General features: G+C 33.5%; 1 protein-coding gene across 2 annotated transcripts in view; it reads right to left on the bottom strand.

Moving 5' to 3' along the window:
• The window catches only part of DPYD (dihydropyrimidine dehydrogenase), a 707,946-nt gene that overhangs the window by 490,148 nt on the left and 198,515 nt on the right, over window positions 1-19,283 (bottom strand). For both annotated transcript variants that reach the window (XM_006919549.3, XM_025038477.1), the window contains one exon: window positions 13,231-13,318. In XM_006919549.3, the coding sequence (XP_006919611.2) occupies window positions 13,231-13,318 (88 nt within the window). The remainder of the gene's footprint in view (window positions 1-13,230; window positions 13,319-19,283) is intronic.

Below are 19,283 nucleotides of genomic sequence, written 5' to 3' on the forward strand. Positions count from 1 at the left end.
ATATAGAAATATAATAAAAATTCTTTCATTTCTCCATCAAAAGAAATCCAAAGAATTGAAAATTATTCAATATTTTTTAAATGTAATTTACATTCTTTTATAGAAAATATTTAGTAAAAACAAGATGGACTGTAGACTATTTTAAAATAATCTTGCTGAATAAATTACTTCCTTTTTGACTGTAATATGGAAAAAATAAATATATTTTATAATTAACTCAACAATTAATTAATTCCTAGATATTTACCAAAAATCTGCAATATTTCAAGAATTCTATCAGCAAAAAAAGCCACTTAAAAATATTTTCTTATATCACCATTTTCATCATACAATAGATATTAAAAACTCTCAAGCAAATGTTACCTTTACCAAAATGTTCAAAGAAAATACCTAATATTCAACATAGCAATGTAATGCTTGATGTAATAATAAAGCATAAATGAAAGAATGACATTAACTATAACATTTAGAATTTGAAATTCATTACCTATGAGTGGGTAATCAAAACCATAAACATGTCTTTCGATTTCGTCAAAAAAAGAAAAAAAAAGATATAAGATCCATGAACTTAAAAAGGCTAAATGGTCAAGTATAGTTCTAAATTTCTCAAGAAGTTATTACATTGTTCTTCATTTCTTCCTTTGTTTCTCTTTTCTTTTTATTCTTCCAATTATTTTACTTCCAAAGATGTTATCCACATTCTACTACATGTCACAAAACATGCTGAAATTGTAGTATATAAAGATTAAAAAGAACGAATCTCTACTAATAGCTTTTTAATATAGTATGTTTGACGTGGGGGAGTGGATATGTGCACACCACTAAAAATAATAAAGGAAAACTATATGCAGTCCTATAAATAACATAGAAAACATTTTCCTATGTATGAACACAGACTAAACATTTACCTCAACAGGATGACTATGAAAGCCTTATATAGAAAGTGGCATTTGAGATGAATATTGTAAGTATCAAGTTTACCAAGTGTAGACAGATTGAAAAATATTCTCAGTAAAAAAAAAGAGCATGAGCCAAAGTCTAATGGTGGGAGAGTACAGTTTACATTTTCTTTTTAAAATTTTTTATTAAAATATAGCTAGCATACAATATTGTATTAGTTTCAGGTATACACCATAGTTGTTCAACATTTATACACCTAAACAAGTGATTGCCATGAGAAGTCCAGCAACACTCTGACACTGTATAACGCTATCACAATATCATTGACTATATTCTCTATATTATACACCACATTCCCAAGACTTGTTTTATAGAGGAAAATTTGAACATTTATTCCATTTTACTTCTTCCCCACTTCTTTGACTTTTTAATTACAGTTGACATTCAATATTATTTTATACTAGTTTCAGGTGCATAGCAAAATGGTTAGACATATAATTTATAGAGTGATTCCCCCTGACAAGTCTAGCACCCACCTGGAGCTAAGCATAGTTATTACCATATTATCAACTATATTCTCTATGCTTTATTTTACATCCCCATAACTATATGGTAACTACCAATTTGTACTTCTTAATCCCTTCACCGTTTTCACCACCCTCCGCCAAAACTCCTATCCCACCTGGCAACCATCAGCTTGTTCCCTGCCTAGACGAGTCCGTTTATGTTTGTTTATTTTGTTCTTTAGGTTCCACATATAAATAAGATCATTTGGTATTTGTCTTTTTCTGTCTGACTTATTTCACTTAGTGTAATTAATATCTTCTAGGCCCACCCATGTTGTTGCAAATGGTAAGATATTATTTTTTATGGCTGAGTAATATTCCATTGTATATATGTAGTACTTCTTCTTTATCCAATCAGTTATTGACGGGCACGTAGGTTGCATCTATATCTTGGCTATTGTAAATAGCACTGTAGTGAACATAGGAGTACATGTATCTTTTTGAGTTAGCATTTTGTATTTCTTTGGATAAATACCCAGAAGCGGAATTTCTGGGTCATATGGTAGCTCTATTTAATTTTTTGAGGAACCTCCATACTGTTTTCCATAGTGGCTGCACTAATTTCCAATCCCAACAACAGTGTTCAAAAGGAAGGTTCTCTTTTCTCCAAAGCCTCACCAACACTAATTGTTTATTGACTTATTGATGATACCCATTCTGACAGATGTGAGGTGATAGTTCATTGTGGTTTTAATTTGCATTTTTCTGATGATTAGTGACATTGAACATCTTTTCATATGTCTATTGGCCATCTGTATGTCCTTGTTGAAGAAATGTCTATTTTGATTCTCTGCCCATTTTTTAATTGGATTATTTTGGGGTTTTTTTTGTTTTTTTGTTTTTTGGTGTTAAGTTGCAAGAGTTCTTTATAAATTTTGGATATTAACCTCTTATCAGATGTATCGTTGGCAAATATCTTATCTCATTCGGTAGGTTGTCTTTCCAATTTGTTAATGGTTTTCTTTGCTGTGGAAAAACTTTTTAGTTTGATGTAGTCCCATTTGTTTATTTTTTCTTTTGTTTCTCTTACCCAAGGTGACATATCACAAAAAATATTACGAAGAGCGATGTCAGAGAGTTTACTGTTTACATTTTCTCCTAGGAGTTTTAGTTTCAGGACTTACATTTAAGTCTAATCCATTTTTAGTTTATTCTTGTATATGGCATAAGAAGGTAGTCTAGTTACTTTTTTTTGCATGTATCTGTCCAGTTTTCCCAAAAGAATTTATTGAACAGACTGTCTTTATCTCACTGTATATTCTTGCCTTTTTTGTATTAGATTAACTGACCATACGAGCATGGATTTATTTCTGGGTTTCCTATTCTGTTCCATTGATCTATGTGTCTGCTTTTATGCAGACACATAGATCAATGCAACAGAACAATACCATGCTGTTTTGATTACTATAGCCTTGTAGTATAGTTTGATATTAGGCAGTATACCTCCAAATTTGTTCTTTCTCGAGATTGCTATTCAGGGTCTTTTGTGGCTCCATATAAATTTTTAGATTATTTGCTCTAGTTCTATGAAAAATGTGATTGCTATTTTGATAATATTGCATTGAATCTACAGATTGCAATGAGTAGTATGGACATTTTAATGAGGTAAATTTTTCCTATCCATGAGCATGGTATATGCTTCCATTTGTATCTTCTTCAATTTTTCTTCAAAGTCTCATGTTTTTCTGAATATAAGTCTTTTACCTCTTTGGTTAAATTTATTCCTAGGCATTTTATTTATTTATTTGTTTGATGAATTATAAATGAGACTGTTTTCTTAATTTCTCTTTCTGATAGTTCATTATTGGTGTATAGAAATACAACGAACTTCTGAATATTAATTTTGTATCCTGCTACTTTAGTAAATTCATTTACCAGTTTTAATAGCTTTTCAGTGTAATCTTTAGGGTTCTCTCTTTCTCTCTCTCTATATATATATATTATCATGTCATCTGCAAATAATGCGTCCTTTCTAATTTAGATGCTTTTAATTTCTTTTCCTCGTATGATTGCTGTGGCTTGAACTTGCAATACTATGTTGTTTTTTATCCATTCAGCTACTCTATGTCTTTTGATTGGAACATTTAATCCAATTTACATTTAAGTGATTGTTGATAGGTACGTAGTTATTGTCATTTTATTATCAGATGTATGTTCTTTGGTTTGTTTGTTCATTTTCCCTTCTTCTTAAAGAAGTCTCTTTAACATTTCTTGTAATACTGGTTTAGTGGTGATGAATTTCTTCAGCTTTTTCTTGCCTGGGAAGCTCTTTATCTGTCCTTCAATTTCAAATGGTAGCCTGGCTGAGTAGTCTTCACTGTAGGTCCTTGCTTTTTATCACTTTGAATACTTCCTGCCAATCCCTTCTGGCCTGCAAAGTTGCTGTTGAGAAATCAGCTGACAGTCTTATGGGGGCTCACTTATAGGTAACTAACTGCCTTTCTCTGCTGCTTTTAAGATCCTTTGTCTTTAATCTTTGACATTTTAATTATGATGTGTCTTGAAGTTGGCCTCTTTGGTTTCATCTTATTTAAGACTCTGTGCTTCCTGGACTTGTATATCTATTTCCTTCACCAGGTCAGGGAAATTTTCAGTCATTATTTTTTAAATAAGTTCTTAATCCTTTGCTCTCTCTTTTCTCCTTTTGGTACCCCTATGATGAGAATGTTGTTTTGCTTGATGTTGTCCCAGAGGTCCCTTAAACTATTTTCATTAATTTTTTCTTTTTGCTGTTCTGATTGTGTTTTCTGCTATCTTGTCTTCTAAATCACTAATTCAGTCCTCCACTTCATCTATGTGCTGTTGATTCCTTTTAGTATATTCTTCATTTCAGCTTTTGTATTCATCATTTCTGACTGGTTCTTGTTTATGATTTCTAGGTCCTTTTCTTATGCTTGCTATGTCTTTGTTGAAGTTCCTTAAGCATCCTTATAACCATTGTTTTGAACTCTGTATTTGATAGATTGCTTGTCTCCATTTTGTTTAGTTCTTTTTTTTTTTCTCCTGTTCTTTCATTCAAAACATGTTTACTTTCTCATTTTTGCTGTCTCTCTGTGTTTATTTCTATGTGTTAGGTAGATCTGCTACGTCTCCCAATCTTGGCAGGGTGGCCTTATATAGTAGGTGTCCTGTTTGGCCTAGTGTTACAGTCTCCCTGGTCACCTGAGCCAAATGATCCAGCTGTATCTCTGTGTGGGTTGTATGTGCCCTCTTGTTGTTAGTTGAGTCTTAATTGCTACTGGTACATCAGTGGGTGCGACTGACCCTCAGGCTTACTGGCTGTGAGGACAGGCCACAACCAGAGTGTACAAGGTACTGTGAGGAGGTACTGATGATGGATCACTCCAGTGGACTCAGGTGTCTGCTGAGAGCACCCTTTGGGTGTGCCACTTGTGGGGCTAATCAGATGGTGTTTTGTTATGGTTTGAAGCCGGCCATCAGGTGTGCTGGTTCTGGGGCCTCTTGGAAGGGGCTCCTGTGCAGGCAAAGGTCATCCACTTTCTGTGACTTGTCCAGGGCTATCTGGTAGAGACCACAAAGTTATCCAAAGTTGGTATCTGCCTGTGCTGAACCTGGAGGTGCGGGATATAGGCCATGCTGCAAATTGAGGCCAGCTATCACCAGTATCATGTTTGGGCAGCTCAGCAAAAAGCCCAGGGAGCCTCGAGGCTTGCCACCACCTGCCAGTATCCATAAGGCTCAGCTGCTAACAGAGGCTCAGGTAGTAGTACAAAAGTTGTGTGAGGCAGAGTCTCAGGAGTCACCTGCGTGGAGTGAGTGGTGTTCAATGGGTTAGTGAAGATCAGATCTGATGCCAATTCTGATTCTGAGGACACTCTACAAAAGGCCCAGAGCACACAGCGGCCAGCTGCTGCCTGCCTGGGGGGCGGGGTCCCAACTCCCAAAAGTTGTCCAAGAAACATTGCAATATAGGCCAACGTCGGCTGCCTGCAGGCTGCCCAAACAGCCTCTGGAGTCCTATGAGATGGGTGGGCAGGGCCTCAGCGAGTCACTCAGATTTGGCATTAGTGTTGAGCCTGGGACTGCTTCACAAGTCTCCAAGCCTACCGAGGCCAGCCACTACCTGCCTGGGCCTCACAGACCCCTTAGAGCTGTCCAAGAAAGACTGCAGCATAGGTTGACAATAGCTGCCTCCCAGACACCCCAAATCCTCCTTGGTGCACAAGTTGGATGAAGCGAAGCCCCAGGGAGTCACCAGGGTGGAGTGAGCAGGGCTCACTAGGCCAAAGAAAATTCGGATTTGGTCTTGTGGGAGGAAAGGGCTCCACACAGGTAAGGTGGTGTCTGCCCTCTGGCTACACAGGAGGTGGTCTCAGTACAGGGACAATGGCAGCTATCCCTCCAGCCCTCACCCTGTAGCCACACAACTCATTCTCTCCCTGTATGTCTCTGGTATCTCCACAGGCATTGTCCCTCCACCAGAGCCCGGGGTGAGTGCCTGGGAGAGAAAGTCTGTGAGCTGGCTCTTTAAGAGAATGTCTGAGTTTCCAGCACCTTCCACCTCACCCAGGTGGATGGAATCCCCGCTGATTTTCATAGCCACATGTTATGGGGGCTCCTTTTGCTGGCATTGGTGCTCCAAGCTGGAGAACCCAGTGTGGAGCTGGGGTCCCTCATGGTTCAGGAGGGCCTCTGCAACTGAGATTTCCCTTCCAATTCTCTACTGCCATATGTGGGTGTGGAACCCATCCATTCTGTGTGTCTGCCCCTTCTACCTGTCTCAAGGTGGCTTCTTTATATCCTTAGTTATAGGACTTCTGTTCGTCTAGTCTTTGGAGGGTTCTCCAAGTTGATTTTTGTATATTTTAGTTGTAATTGTAATGTGGTCATGGGAGGAGATGAGCACAGTGTTTACTTAGTCATGGGAGGAGATGAGTACAGTGTTTACTTAGCCATCTTGACCAGAACTCTGAGTATAGGTTACTTTTGAGAAATGGCTAGATATCTGATGGTCGAAGAGGCATATACAGTAGTAGATTTAAGGTTAAAGTGGTAAATTTGGACAGCTATTATAGCCAGTTGAAAGCCATACTAAGAAAATTTGACTTATTCTGAATGCAGTGATAGCCACTAAAAATAATTGAGACATTTACAGTTTGTACGAGTGTTACCTCACATGAGAGTTTTTCATATTAGACTATCATATTACTAAGAGACGCATAGTGATTTGGGGTGACAGATTACCATTACAAGGACCAGGGTTACTCTTAATGATGTGATTAGCATTCTCCTACTATAACCAAACTATTTAGGAATCAATGTCAGCTTGGTGAACTTGGAATCAGAACAAGGAGATTTACAGGTCTTTACAATGGATTAACCTGTATCTTCATAATATGGGCTCAAAGAATCCAGGTCCTTTGATTCAGGTGCTTTTAAAGAGACAGTACCAGTATATATATGTGTATATATATATATATATATACATATATATATACATATATATATTCTTCCTATAATTGTACAGGTTAACAGTCCCTATTACCTGATTCTGAAGATTACGATGTACTTTCTATAGATATGTTAATATGATCAAAGAATAATTGCCCTACATCTATTTTATCTCTTTCTGGGGGGGTTTGCTTGAGCTCATTAAGTGATGATTTAATGAACTCTCAGCTGGAATTCTACTTCCCTCACTTCTGATTTCTTGGAAGCTATCTCACAATTATAACTGAGTACTTATAAGTGACACTAGATTAGACAATATTACAAATTTTTAAAAAAGTGGATTGGCAAAATATTCTTGCCCTTTTTAAAATTAAAATTAAGTCAGGTTTATTATTTTAAAATAATCAATTCAGAATTGTGCATAATCCCTAAACAACTTCAGTTTTTACCTGTGGACAGAAGTAAAAAGGGTGGGCTAAAAAACTTATTGCATTTTGTTCTAAATAAATGTAAAGTATATCTGATTGTGTACAAATTAGAAACTCCTGATTAAGAAGTTAATTAAGAATAACTTTTATAGAGAGGAATTCTGACTCTAAGAAGGCACAAGAGATTTAACTAAAGGCCATACTGTAGCAAATTTAATACCACAATCTCTCAATGGATTTTTATAATTGTAATTATCTCTTCTTCAGCTATTATAATATTTGGGAATCATCACATTTCAAAAATAATCTTTTCTGATGGTAACTGAAAAAAAAAACAACTGGTGGCAACAAAAAGTGAGGTTAAATATAAAGACTAATTCTTGCAAAGTGTGAGGTACTGTGTTCAGGATCCTTCAGGTAGGCATCTCAGTGTAGTCAGGTGCCATGAGTTAACTTGTTGGCTCTGAGTAATTGTGTCTGTTAACAGCTTTTTATACTGAAGTATGGATGCTTGCATTTTTCCTACCTTTTCTACAAAATTCTCTTATTCTTTGTTTGCCATTTACTAGTTTTCTTTGATCTTTCTTAATCTTAATTTTCTTATCCATAAAATAGAGTTAATTACTTCAAAGGCTACTTTAAGAGTTAATGGCATAGGTTATATTAAAAATCGAGAAAAAAAAGAATTGAGCATGGAATATTTTAGCTATTGCTGCTACTACTACTAATATCACCATCATTAATATCATTACTCCCACTTGTTTATTTTATCTGTAGTATAATACGAACCTTATAATAACATAACATCTATTTCCTCCCATATTTGGTCAGTGTTACAATACCCACCTCCACCCAAATTGTAACACGTTTTAACATCCTATCAATTTATTTTGGTAAATACTCAAAACAATTGCATTAAAAATCAACAATTAAAAAATCCTCATAGAGTTCCTACTACATGCCAGGCACATGGCTAAGCGCTGAAGACCTATGAATAAGGCAGACAGAGTATTCAGCCTATAAGAGTCTAACTTCTAGCAGTGAAAACAAAGATGTAAACCAGTCAATTATAAAACATTCAGGGAAATAAGTGCTACATTACAAAGTCCAGTGTGGACATCTAGAAAAGGAACAAGAATATAATGGTTTGAGAATTGAGAGTAAGAGAACGGCTTCATTTATCCAGGCTAAAGAGTGAAGGTAGGGAGTTGATTATTATAAGAGAATTATCTTAAATAGAAAAAGAAAAGACATGGAAGCGAAGAATTTAAGTATGAAAATAATGACAGTTCTTGGTCCAGGCAACACCATGTCCAAAAATTGAGATAAAAATTTGAGATGAAGTAAAACTGGACACAGTTCAAAATGGCTGAAACACACAATTTAATGGTTAAAGTGCCAGGAAACATAAGCTCTTGACCAAATCACAAAGAATCTTGCAAATCTTATTTTAAGGAGTTCTTCTTCTATCCTGAAGAAAATAGGGAGCTATGGTGGTGGGGGAGGAGGGAGGAACTTAATGAGAGAATGCCATGACGAGATAAAATTTTATAAAGATTACTATTTCTATTGTGTGTATAACTATGGCCAGGGAGACTGGTTAGGAGGCTACAGCAGTGGTCCAGCAGCATTAAGGGAGGGGAATGGTGATAGCGATAAATGAATCTTCAAAAAATCTTTGGAGTAGACACAAGTAAAGCATGTGGTTGTGAGACAGTTAACTCTCTACATCTTTCCGCAGTTTCTGCTCCCTTTGTGTCTACTGTGGCTATAATAATAGATTTTACTGCCATTTCCCCTGTAATCCTTTCTTTCTCTTGAGTATTAAAACCAAACATACAGAAAAAAATATATATCTGTCAGAAGAATATAAAAAGTCTTGCCATTTATCTGAGGGTGTCTTAGTGTATTTTCTTTCTATTGCATGCTTGTTTTACCTTTTCAACACTGCCATGTTTTGTGGGAATACAAGAGGTAAACTACCAGAAAATCGACAATCAAGAAAGGGAAAGAAAACGGGCTCATATAAACTAAAAACTAAGAATTCAACTCTTCAGTCATCTAGAATGGTGGTTCTAGAATATAATCACATAAAGGATTTTAAAGAAAAAAGAAATACTATATTCAGACCCAGCCAACCCCTACCACTTCTCACTCCTCAAATTGTATGAATATTGCTTCGTTTGACTCTCTTATAATTCTCCTGACTGAAATTAAAATCAAGCTAAAGATTAAATCAGATTTATTTATATTTTTAATTTTAGCACAGTGCCTGTAACATTGCAGTCATTCAATACTTATTTAATTCACTCAACAGCTACTTACTGACAGGTGTTGGGCATGCTATGGGAAAGAGGCATTTAATATTTTGGGGTTTTTACACTGTACAGCACTGACTTTCTATTATTGACTATTAAGCCACATTTAAAAATATTTTTTCATATGCAGTGTGCATTTGCAAGCACACACACCAAAAAAATATACATACACAACTGAAACACATTTGTTGCAAAATAACACTCTAACCACGTGTAACACACTTTGAAATTTTCTATTATTTTATGTTCATTTTTGTAAAAAGAAAAAAAAAAGAAGAAAAATGATGGTTGTAATTCATTATATTGATTTCAATACAAAACGAAGGTATTTTTGAAGAAGTCTTTTTTTACAGTGGATGTTCTAACTCTATTTTTGAATATTGACAGTAACATGTGCTTTAATTTCAATAAAAATACCAAAATTTTAGAGTCTTTAAAAAAAATCCCAATTGTTTCCAAACAACTCAATCTGTTGTGAATAAGACACAGAGTTTTATCTCACTTACCTTTACTTTACTTAAAGGAGATTCTCTCATGGGCAAAGAGATATAACTCTTTAAGTTTCACACTGATACACATACGATGAGATAATTTTTTTAATAGACTCTATTAGTATTAGGAAAAAAACTAAAAGTGAGCAATTTTTCACCAGTAACATCACACACAATATTAAAAATCAGAAACACAAGAACATCCGTAATAACCTTAATAAATCATACTTCATAAAAATAAAGTCACTTTTTTTTCTCTTAGACAAAATAACATAGCATGGATAGAACTTACAAATATAGAAGATCTATAATATTGTATTTTGAACTACAGAAAGAGAAAAATACTCCATTTTCTTTAGATAACTCACATAACCGATATGTAAGCACTAAGTTCAAAGAGAGTTTTCTTTGCCTAATAAAGTGCTTTACTGATCTCTCTCAATAAGGAATCCAAATACCAATATTGATGCAAACCTATAGCAGAGACTTTTCCTTCTTTTCTCTCTCTATATCTATCATCTTCTTTTTCTCTAGGAATAGAAGTTTAATGGGGCATATGTCCACCCAGCTAACGGCTATATTTCCCAGTACCCTTTGCTACTAGGCATGTTTACATGATCAGGTTGTAGACAATGCAATAAAAACTGAAGTGATACGTGCAACTTCTTGGCCATAAACTTAAAAGAAAAGGAGTTCCCCTTCTTATTTCCCATTTTTGTTAGCAGCATGTGAACAAATGGCCACTTATAGATCGAAGATGAAAGTCAGGTATTAAGGAGGGTTCACACTGTTAGATGAGAGAGAATTAAATGCATATCCTGCTTAAGCCTCTATTATTGTCCTTTCTTAAAGTACCCAAAGCGATATCCCAAGTAAAACGAAATTCCTATTCCAAAATTGACTTCTCCAAACTGAGTGGGTAAAGGAAGATAAAATAGTGTGCAAAGTTTAAATAGGATATAGAAGCATGGTTAATGAACAAAAGCATGAAAGGATGTGAGGCTGTCCCAGTGACAGGCAGTTATATGGTAATAGAAAGGTCATCAACTCCCACCTCAGCAATCAAGAGTGTCAAATAAACAATTCCTGGAGGATGAAGCTACTTGTCTTCTACAGATGGAAGCTTTTTTTTTTTTTTGACAAGATGAAACTTTCCTGTATATATTAATTTAAAATTCTGAAATAGAACATAAATTCATTCTACACATCACTACACCAAAATGTCAAAAGATTCACTTCCCAGCATGACAATGCACAGCAACATAAATATGAAAGGACTCCCACTTTAAATGTTGTATTCATACCGTGGAGCAGAGTCAAATGGGGTATTGTGAATGAATGTAACATTATCACATAACATATGTAAGGGGACCTAATGGAATGAAATAAAAGGAAAAAAACTGAAACGTTATTGATTCTTACAGATGGAAGATATTGCTATGGGTAAAACTACTCAGAGTGACAAACCACTTAATTATTCCAAATTTTTGTTATAATTGGCCTCTTATTAAATTGATTTGGAGATATTTCGATGTATTGTTATTTATTTGGTCTCTATCTCTTCAGTAGAGAGACCTTTTGTAGACAACGTTCATAAAGATCCACAAAACTGCACTGGCATATACAATGCAATTAATGGAAATCATATCTTTTTTATACAACTGCTGTAGAAAACCACAACACTGATTTTCAAACAGCTATTTGAAAATGTCATCAATATTTTGGACCTGTTGCCTGATTAAATTTTCCATTTATTATTAGCTAAATATTTTTGAACAGGTGCTTGTTGAGAGTAATAGCAACTTGCTGAACCAGTACTAGTGAAATTAGTAGAGTATACTTGATAGATATTTGCCTTATTCACGTTAAATTCTCAACACGACTGTGAAGTTAAAAAGTAAAGCCAAAGATGCTATAATTATAGCCTCTAAAAATGAAACTTAGGGAAAATATAAGACACTTTCTCCTTCCTATTCTTGATCTACACAATGGTTATTGTACTTAAATGAAGATAATATAGAGAAATAGTGACAACAATGGCACTCAAGCTTCTGAGAGGAAGGTGGTTCAATACAGTCATTTAGAAGCTGGAAAATAGTGAAAATTTATTTTCCTCTCCATAATATTTGTCTGTATAATGGGAGTGATAGAAATAGTCTTAGACTCGGTAGCAGTTATCTAGAAAGGAATTATATGGCATCCTGATAAGAAAATTTAGTAGGCTAAGAAGTATTCCTGATTATTTCATTCTAGGAATGCTATAAAAAGGCACAGCTCCAAAACAAAGGTTATCCAGTGTGTGATCACTTAAGGAGATGGAACAGCTTTCATCTCTGTGTAGATTTATTACTTAGATATTCATATTTAAAGTGTGTGAACTGCAGAAGAGAAAGACAAACTAAAAGGATGAACTTCCTGTTTTTATACCATAATTGTCCATAGTACTATCATATAAAAGAATGAACACAAAGTTCATGAGACAAAGACTAAATTAAACCAATTATTCTCTCTGGTCTCTCAATGAATAATAAGTGAATGAAAAAATGTTAGAGAACTCAATACCCATGGATATTTAGGTAAAATATGGAACCATAAGACACATTAGGTGCTTTAGCAGCTATATATTGTCCATGCGACTTTCAGAACTGTGATTATACATCTTTGAAATTCAGACGAATATGAAAAGTCTTCAGGAAATTTTGAAAAAAAATTAATAGAAGAAGACAAGCCAATTTTGTCCTTTATTAACAACTTAGCCAATTTGTTTTATCATAAAGAGAAAGCTACAGCATCTAAAAATCTCTAAGCCAAAATTCTGAGCTTCCATGGCATGACTTGAGAACACTTTACCTCTTAGAGATGTTCACTGGTGATGATGCAGTGGTGAGAGAATGGGAAGATAAAGATGGTCTCACTAAAGTCTATCTATAATGAAGGTGAGGCAGCACAACTAGTTATAAAATAGATAATTTTCCTTTTCTACTCATTTCTGTCTGCTATTCTCTGAACAGATATAACTTCTACCATGGGTATATCTGAAGGCAGCTATTCTGGATATTGTCAGGAAATTTAAAAGAATATTATATGGAAAAATATTTAAAAGTAAGCTACTCACCTATTCCAATGAAAGCAACTTTGTACCCTTCTTCTTTCAAAGTGCGAAGAGTCATTTCATTCACTGAAAGGCTTTTACCACAAATTATCTATATGAAACAACATTTGAATAATGATACTTTGGCATTTGATTAACAGAAGCTTAATCTTTAACATCAAAAAGAATGGAAACTCGATATACATAAAATTCTATACATATTTGGAACTATCTTTGTCTTTTAGTATAGAGGCTTACATATACAAAATAGTATATCAGTGGGACACTAATATGTTTTATTTCATGGCTAAATGCACATTTATCTTTTAATAAAGTAGTGAAGAAAAGCTAATGTATTTAAAATCATGTCAGTAAACTTTCATAGCTTGCTTCAAGGCACTATGTAGGGGCACTTTAAGCTATAAAATGACAAATGAGACTCCATTTCTGCCTCAATGGTAGTCAAGATCTGCAAAGAAGATTACAAAAATAAATATAACATAAAACATAGTGTGAGCAGCACAGGTCTATGGGTATTTAGAAGAGGAAGAGATTCATTCTGGCTAAGGTCATAAGGATGAGAATAAAGGGAGGTAGTAGGATTTCACTAGGACCTTTTTAAAGAATGGATAGAATTTTGAAAGGGAACATTGCCCAGGGAAGAATAAGGTCAGGAAGCAGAGGGGAGTCACTCCTACTAAAAGTCACAATATTTTGGTCAGTTCCCAGACATGACCCAATTTTCATATCTGGAATCTACTGACAGCAGAGGTGGCCAGGTCCCAGAAAGAAGTATCCTGCACCATCCAGGCAAATAATACTGTGATGAATACCCTAGTCCTTCTCCAGTGGGAACTATGGCTATTTATCCAGTTTACTGTGCACTGTGGAGGAGGGAATCACCACTCATTTCAAGAGCATTGGACACAGATTCTTTATCGACACTGACACCTGAAGATGTAACGGTGGGACTTACTATGACGAGGGAAAAAATGAAGCCTGGCTCAAGTCTAGTTCACAGTGGGCCCACCGAGGTCACAGACCCAGTTACTGACTATTTTCCTAGTCTTCAACCACAATATCAAAATTGTTATACTTGTCAGTTGAAGTAACATCACATTAGGTCTCTCGTCTCACTGCTAAGAGCTACAACAGCTTTAATAATTGGGAAGGCCAAAACCTTCCGAAACCCTAGTTGAGAGTAAATCAAACACACTATTATATCCTGGGGATGGGTGGGATGAGGAGAGACGAGGGTGGGCCATGTCATATTTCTGTTTAATTCACCAATCTGGACCCAGCTGAGACCAGATGATTCCTGGAGAATAACTGTAAACTGCTTGAGGTTTGACCAAGAATAGCTCTGACCAAGGTGTGTTATTGCTATAGCAGATGAATAAGGCCACAGTTTCAATTCATGTGGCATACTTTTCCATCCTGCTTCCAAGGAAAGGGGATCTGAAACAGTTCACATTCACGGGCGAAAGATAACATTCATTTACAGTTTTGCCTCAGGAATATGTCAACTCTCTTTTGTCATAGTGCACATAACCTGAAATGATCTGGCCATCCTCGAAGAACATCACAGTGATTTAGTACATTGAAAACCATGCAGATTGGACAACATCCAATTGTTTATGCTTTTGTTCCTTTTATTCCTCTGTATTTTTATATATGTAATATTTTTCCAACTTGATTTTCTTAAATGAGGATTATAGCATATATTATACATTTCTCTAATGGCTTTAGTGATATATGACTAAGTACTCAAAATTCTTAGCTAAATTCAGAATAAAATTCATTCAATGTTAGCATACGAGTTAGTACTATTCCAATATAAGATCTAAATATAATAAGCCCTGAGCCAAAGTTCCATGTAATATCCACTTTGGACTTGATGAAAACTTTCTTCATACATCTACAATATTTATTTATATGTATAATATTTATAATGTAGGGTAAAAGTTAACATTTTTTGGAGTAGACCTCTTATTTCAAACTAACTATGTGATATCCATTATTAAAAAATACAAAAAATGATGTACATGCTTATCACATTTTTCTGACAGAATATTTGGCTAAATAGATAAAATATTTCCAGAATTTCTAAGATAGGAGATTAGATGGAAGAATTTTTTAAATAATATTTAACTTTCTTTAGAAAGAAGAAAATATTTTGTTGACTATTATTACACCTTTCTCTTCTTTCAGTAGAGATATGATATGATTTTATATTAGTTTTCCAATAACATTCTATGATAATAAAAATGCTTTTTTCAAATAACCATACCAAAAAACAAGATGATGAAGAGATCTCAGCTAGTATTTTTACTGAAATTATGAAGCAGAAGAAATGCCTAGCAATTACAAATTAAGTTTAATCAAAATAGAATTTTATCAAATGCTTTGAGAAATGGCGAATTTTGACATATTTAGAAAAAAATGAAAGATCTTTATGTAGATTTACATTTCTAGTTTCAAAAAAATAAAGTCATTAAAAATATAGACTATGAAACAAAACTATATCCATCTAAATTCTGAATTGTAAAACAAACAAAAAGCAGTTAACTAAAAGATTAGTAACATAGTCTGATACAAATATCACAAGAGATTTTATTGAAGTCCATGTAGGATTAAATATAAATTGCAGTGGCACTATTTACAATAGTCAAGATATGGAAGCAACCTAAATGCCCATCAACAGACAATTGGATAAAGAAGTTATGGTTCGTATATACAACAGAATATTACTCAGCCATTAAAAAAATGAAATCCTATCATTTTCAATGATAATGGACCATAGAGGTGATTATGAAGCAAAATAAGTCAGACAGAGAAAGATAAATACCATATGACTTCACTTGATATGCGAAATCTAAGGAACAGAAAGAACAAACGAATCGAAAACACCCACAAATATAGAGGATGATCCGGTGACAGCCAGAGGTGGGGAGGTTTGGTAGGGGCTGGAAGATAGTGGCGAAGTGTTAAAGAAGTACAAATTAGTAGTTGATAGATGGTCACGGGGATGGGGTGCACTGCTTGGGGAATGCAGACAGCAGTAAAGTAATGGCTACATGTAGAGCCAGAGGGAAGACAGAGTAATCGGGAGGATTGTTTCATAAACTACATACATGTCTAACCAATGTACTGTATACTTGAAATTAATAAAATGTACATAAATAAAATAAAAATAAATAAAACCAATCACATATAAAAAATAAATTGCAGTGGTCTACATTGAAATTTTTATTATAAAATCAAGAGAGTTTATAAAAATATAACAGCTAAAAGGCTATTTCTTCTAAAGAATAATTTTATTATACTAGAAATGATCCTCAGATGTGAAATCCATTGAAAATATATTTGATAAATTAAAAATTGTATATCCTGCTAATAAGTAAAAAAATTGAATTCTACCACAAGAATAAAGAAGCAAACAAAAATATTTTCCTAAACAACTCTGTGTAAAAGGGGAAAATGAAACTATGAGAAAAATAACAATAATGCTAATAAAAAAACATGGATGCTGACAAGGATTTATTCAGAAAGAAATTAATAACTTTAAATGGTTTCATTATTCTACCTAGAAAAATAAAAATTAAGTACGTAGCTCAAGAGGTTAAAAATAAAATAAGTATATATATATAGAGAGAAAGAATTAATAAAGATAAAGTCAGCAGATAGTGAATGAGGAAATATAAAACTCTGGGAGCCGGTTCTTTTAAAAATACATTAACGAATAGAAGCCACTACCTAGTCTTATTAAGAAGAAAAGTTAAGAAAACACGATGTATAAGTTTAAAAACACAAAAGCAAAAATAATCACAAGTACAGATTAGATATTTTTATTGTACACTGGAATAACATGTTTAAACCTATGCTAATTAAAAAGTTTCAATGAAAAAGAATATATATACACATATATACATATATGTATATATATATGTAGGACAATTTAACACGAAAAAGAATATATATACACATATATATGTGCATATGTACGTGTATATAATATATATATATATAGAACAATTTAACATGAGAATAAAATAGGTGAAAAGGTTGATAACTATATAGAAAAAGAAAAGGTCAAAGTTGTTTCTCTCATAAAAAGGTTTTGAAGTTAGAAAGATAAAATTTTCAAATATGGCAAGAAAGGTAAGTTTCAAGACAATATTCTTATCCATAATAAAATAATTAAATCCTGGGAAGTTTATTTTTTAAGACACATAATTCTATTACCCAAAGTAACAAAGATAAATAAAAATAAAGCAAAATAAATAAAAATAGGCTTTTAGTAGATTTAAAAGTCGACAAGGACAGCAACCGTATTTTACTATTTCCTATAATATTTCTGGTTTTAATACTTATTTCATAAGTAAGAGAATGTAAAGGAAATTTTTAAAAAGAGTAAGAAAAAAATTTAGTTTTATATGTACAGATGTAACAAAACATGACACAAAGTGGATATATTCCAGAATGCAAAGTTTAATATAAGTATACTAACTGAACATAAGGTTTTAAAGAGGGCATATCTAATACCTAATACCTCCTTTCCAACAAAAGTTTAAAAAATGAATAAAAATTCAATATTCTAAAACAAGAAAGTTTTATTCATTATGATTAAAATGTTATCTCACGGATCAGAAAAGAGCCTATGTATTATCACTCTTTTATAACATAAGAGAGATTCCAGACAATCAAATAATAGAAAAAAATATATATTTAGCGTACAAATAGAGAGCAGATAAAATTTTCATTATTTTCTTATGACAATATTTCACTCGAAAAATTTAAGAACCAATCTATCAAACTATTAGATATGAAATAAAATGAAATTATTCAACAGGAAATTTAGCTAAAGAACATAGTTAGGACTGAAGATGATGAATTAAATTCGGTTTTGGATATGCTGAATTTATGTTATTTGGATGATAGATGTGGTCATTAAACTATTAAGAATCCAAGACTGGAGTTCAAAAGAAGAATGGTTGTAAACTAGCCCTTAGCACAATACTTGGCAAAAGTAACTCTCAATAATTATTTGTTGAATAAATGAAACAAACCCATTAGAAAGAGAAAATATCAGATAATAACCAAGATAATGCTAGACCATAAAGTCCAAAACACAGACACACACACACACACACACACACACACACACACACACACACGCGCGCGCGCGTACATACACACATACAACAATGTGTCACATGCTGCACAGGAGTTAAACAGTATGAACCTAGAATATAATTCATTCCATTGCCAGGAAATTACTGTTGATTTTAACATATATAATGCTGGTTGAGAGGTACAAACAGAAGGCAGGTTAAAAAGAATCTGGTGATGATGAAAAGGGAGTAACAAGTGTAGACCACTTTTTAAAACGTATGGTTAAAGTTGATAGGTCATAAAAGCTGCAGTATCTCAATGGGTGCAAGTTCTCAAAACTGAAAAAGAATCCTTCTATTAGCTGCACTGAACCCCTAAAGAAAAAGAATCTCATTGCTCTTACTCCTCAGAATTGCACATACAATTTATTGTTTATAAAGCAAGTTTGAATATTTTATTTCTTTTGCATCTTAAAAAAAAACAGAGATAGACAAGACAGTATTAATCTTCTGTTTAATGTGGGTTCTAATTTTTTCTTCATAATATAATAAATTCATAAGGTGTAAAATTCAAATGTATAAAAAGGTGATAAATCCATCCCACACCTTGCCAAAGGCATTCTATCAGATTCTTCTATCTTTCCAGAGATATTCTCTGCATATATAAGTAGATAAATTTATATTTTGCACAAATGGTAGTAGTATACTTTTACCTGTGAATAGATAATGAACAAAGCTAGCAATATTAATTGACTTTGTCAAGGTTATCTGACTATAAATTTAGAAAGTGGTATGACTGTAGCTAAAATGTATATTTTCTGGCACTGAGTACATTGAATATTACTATATCTTTTGATGAGTTACCTAATAACAGTGATTTTGAATACAATTTTGCAATTACTTATAAATTCAGAATTTAACTAAAAATTAATTTCTGATTAATCTTCAATTGGTAGTAACACC

This window comes from Pteropus alecto, unplaced genomic scaffold (genome assembly GCF_000325575.1).
Source record: "Pteropus alecto unplaced genomic scaffold, ASM32557v1 scaffold106, whole genome shotgun sequence".
In the NCBI taxonomy this organism is placed as follows: Eukaryota; Metazoa; Chordata; class Mammalia; order Chiroptera; family Pteropodidae; genus Pteropus; species Pteropus alecto.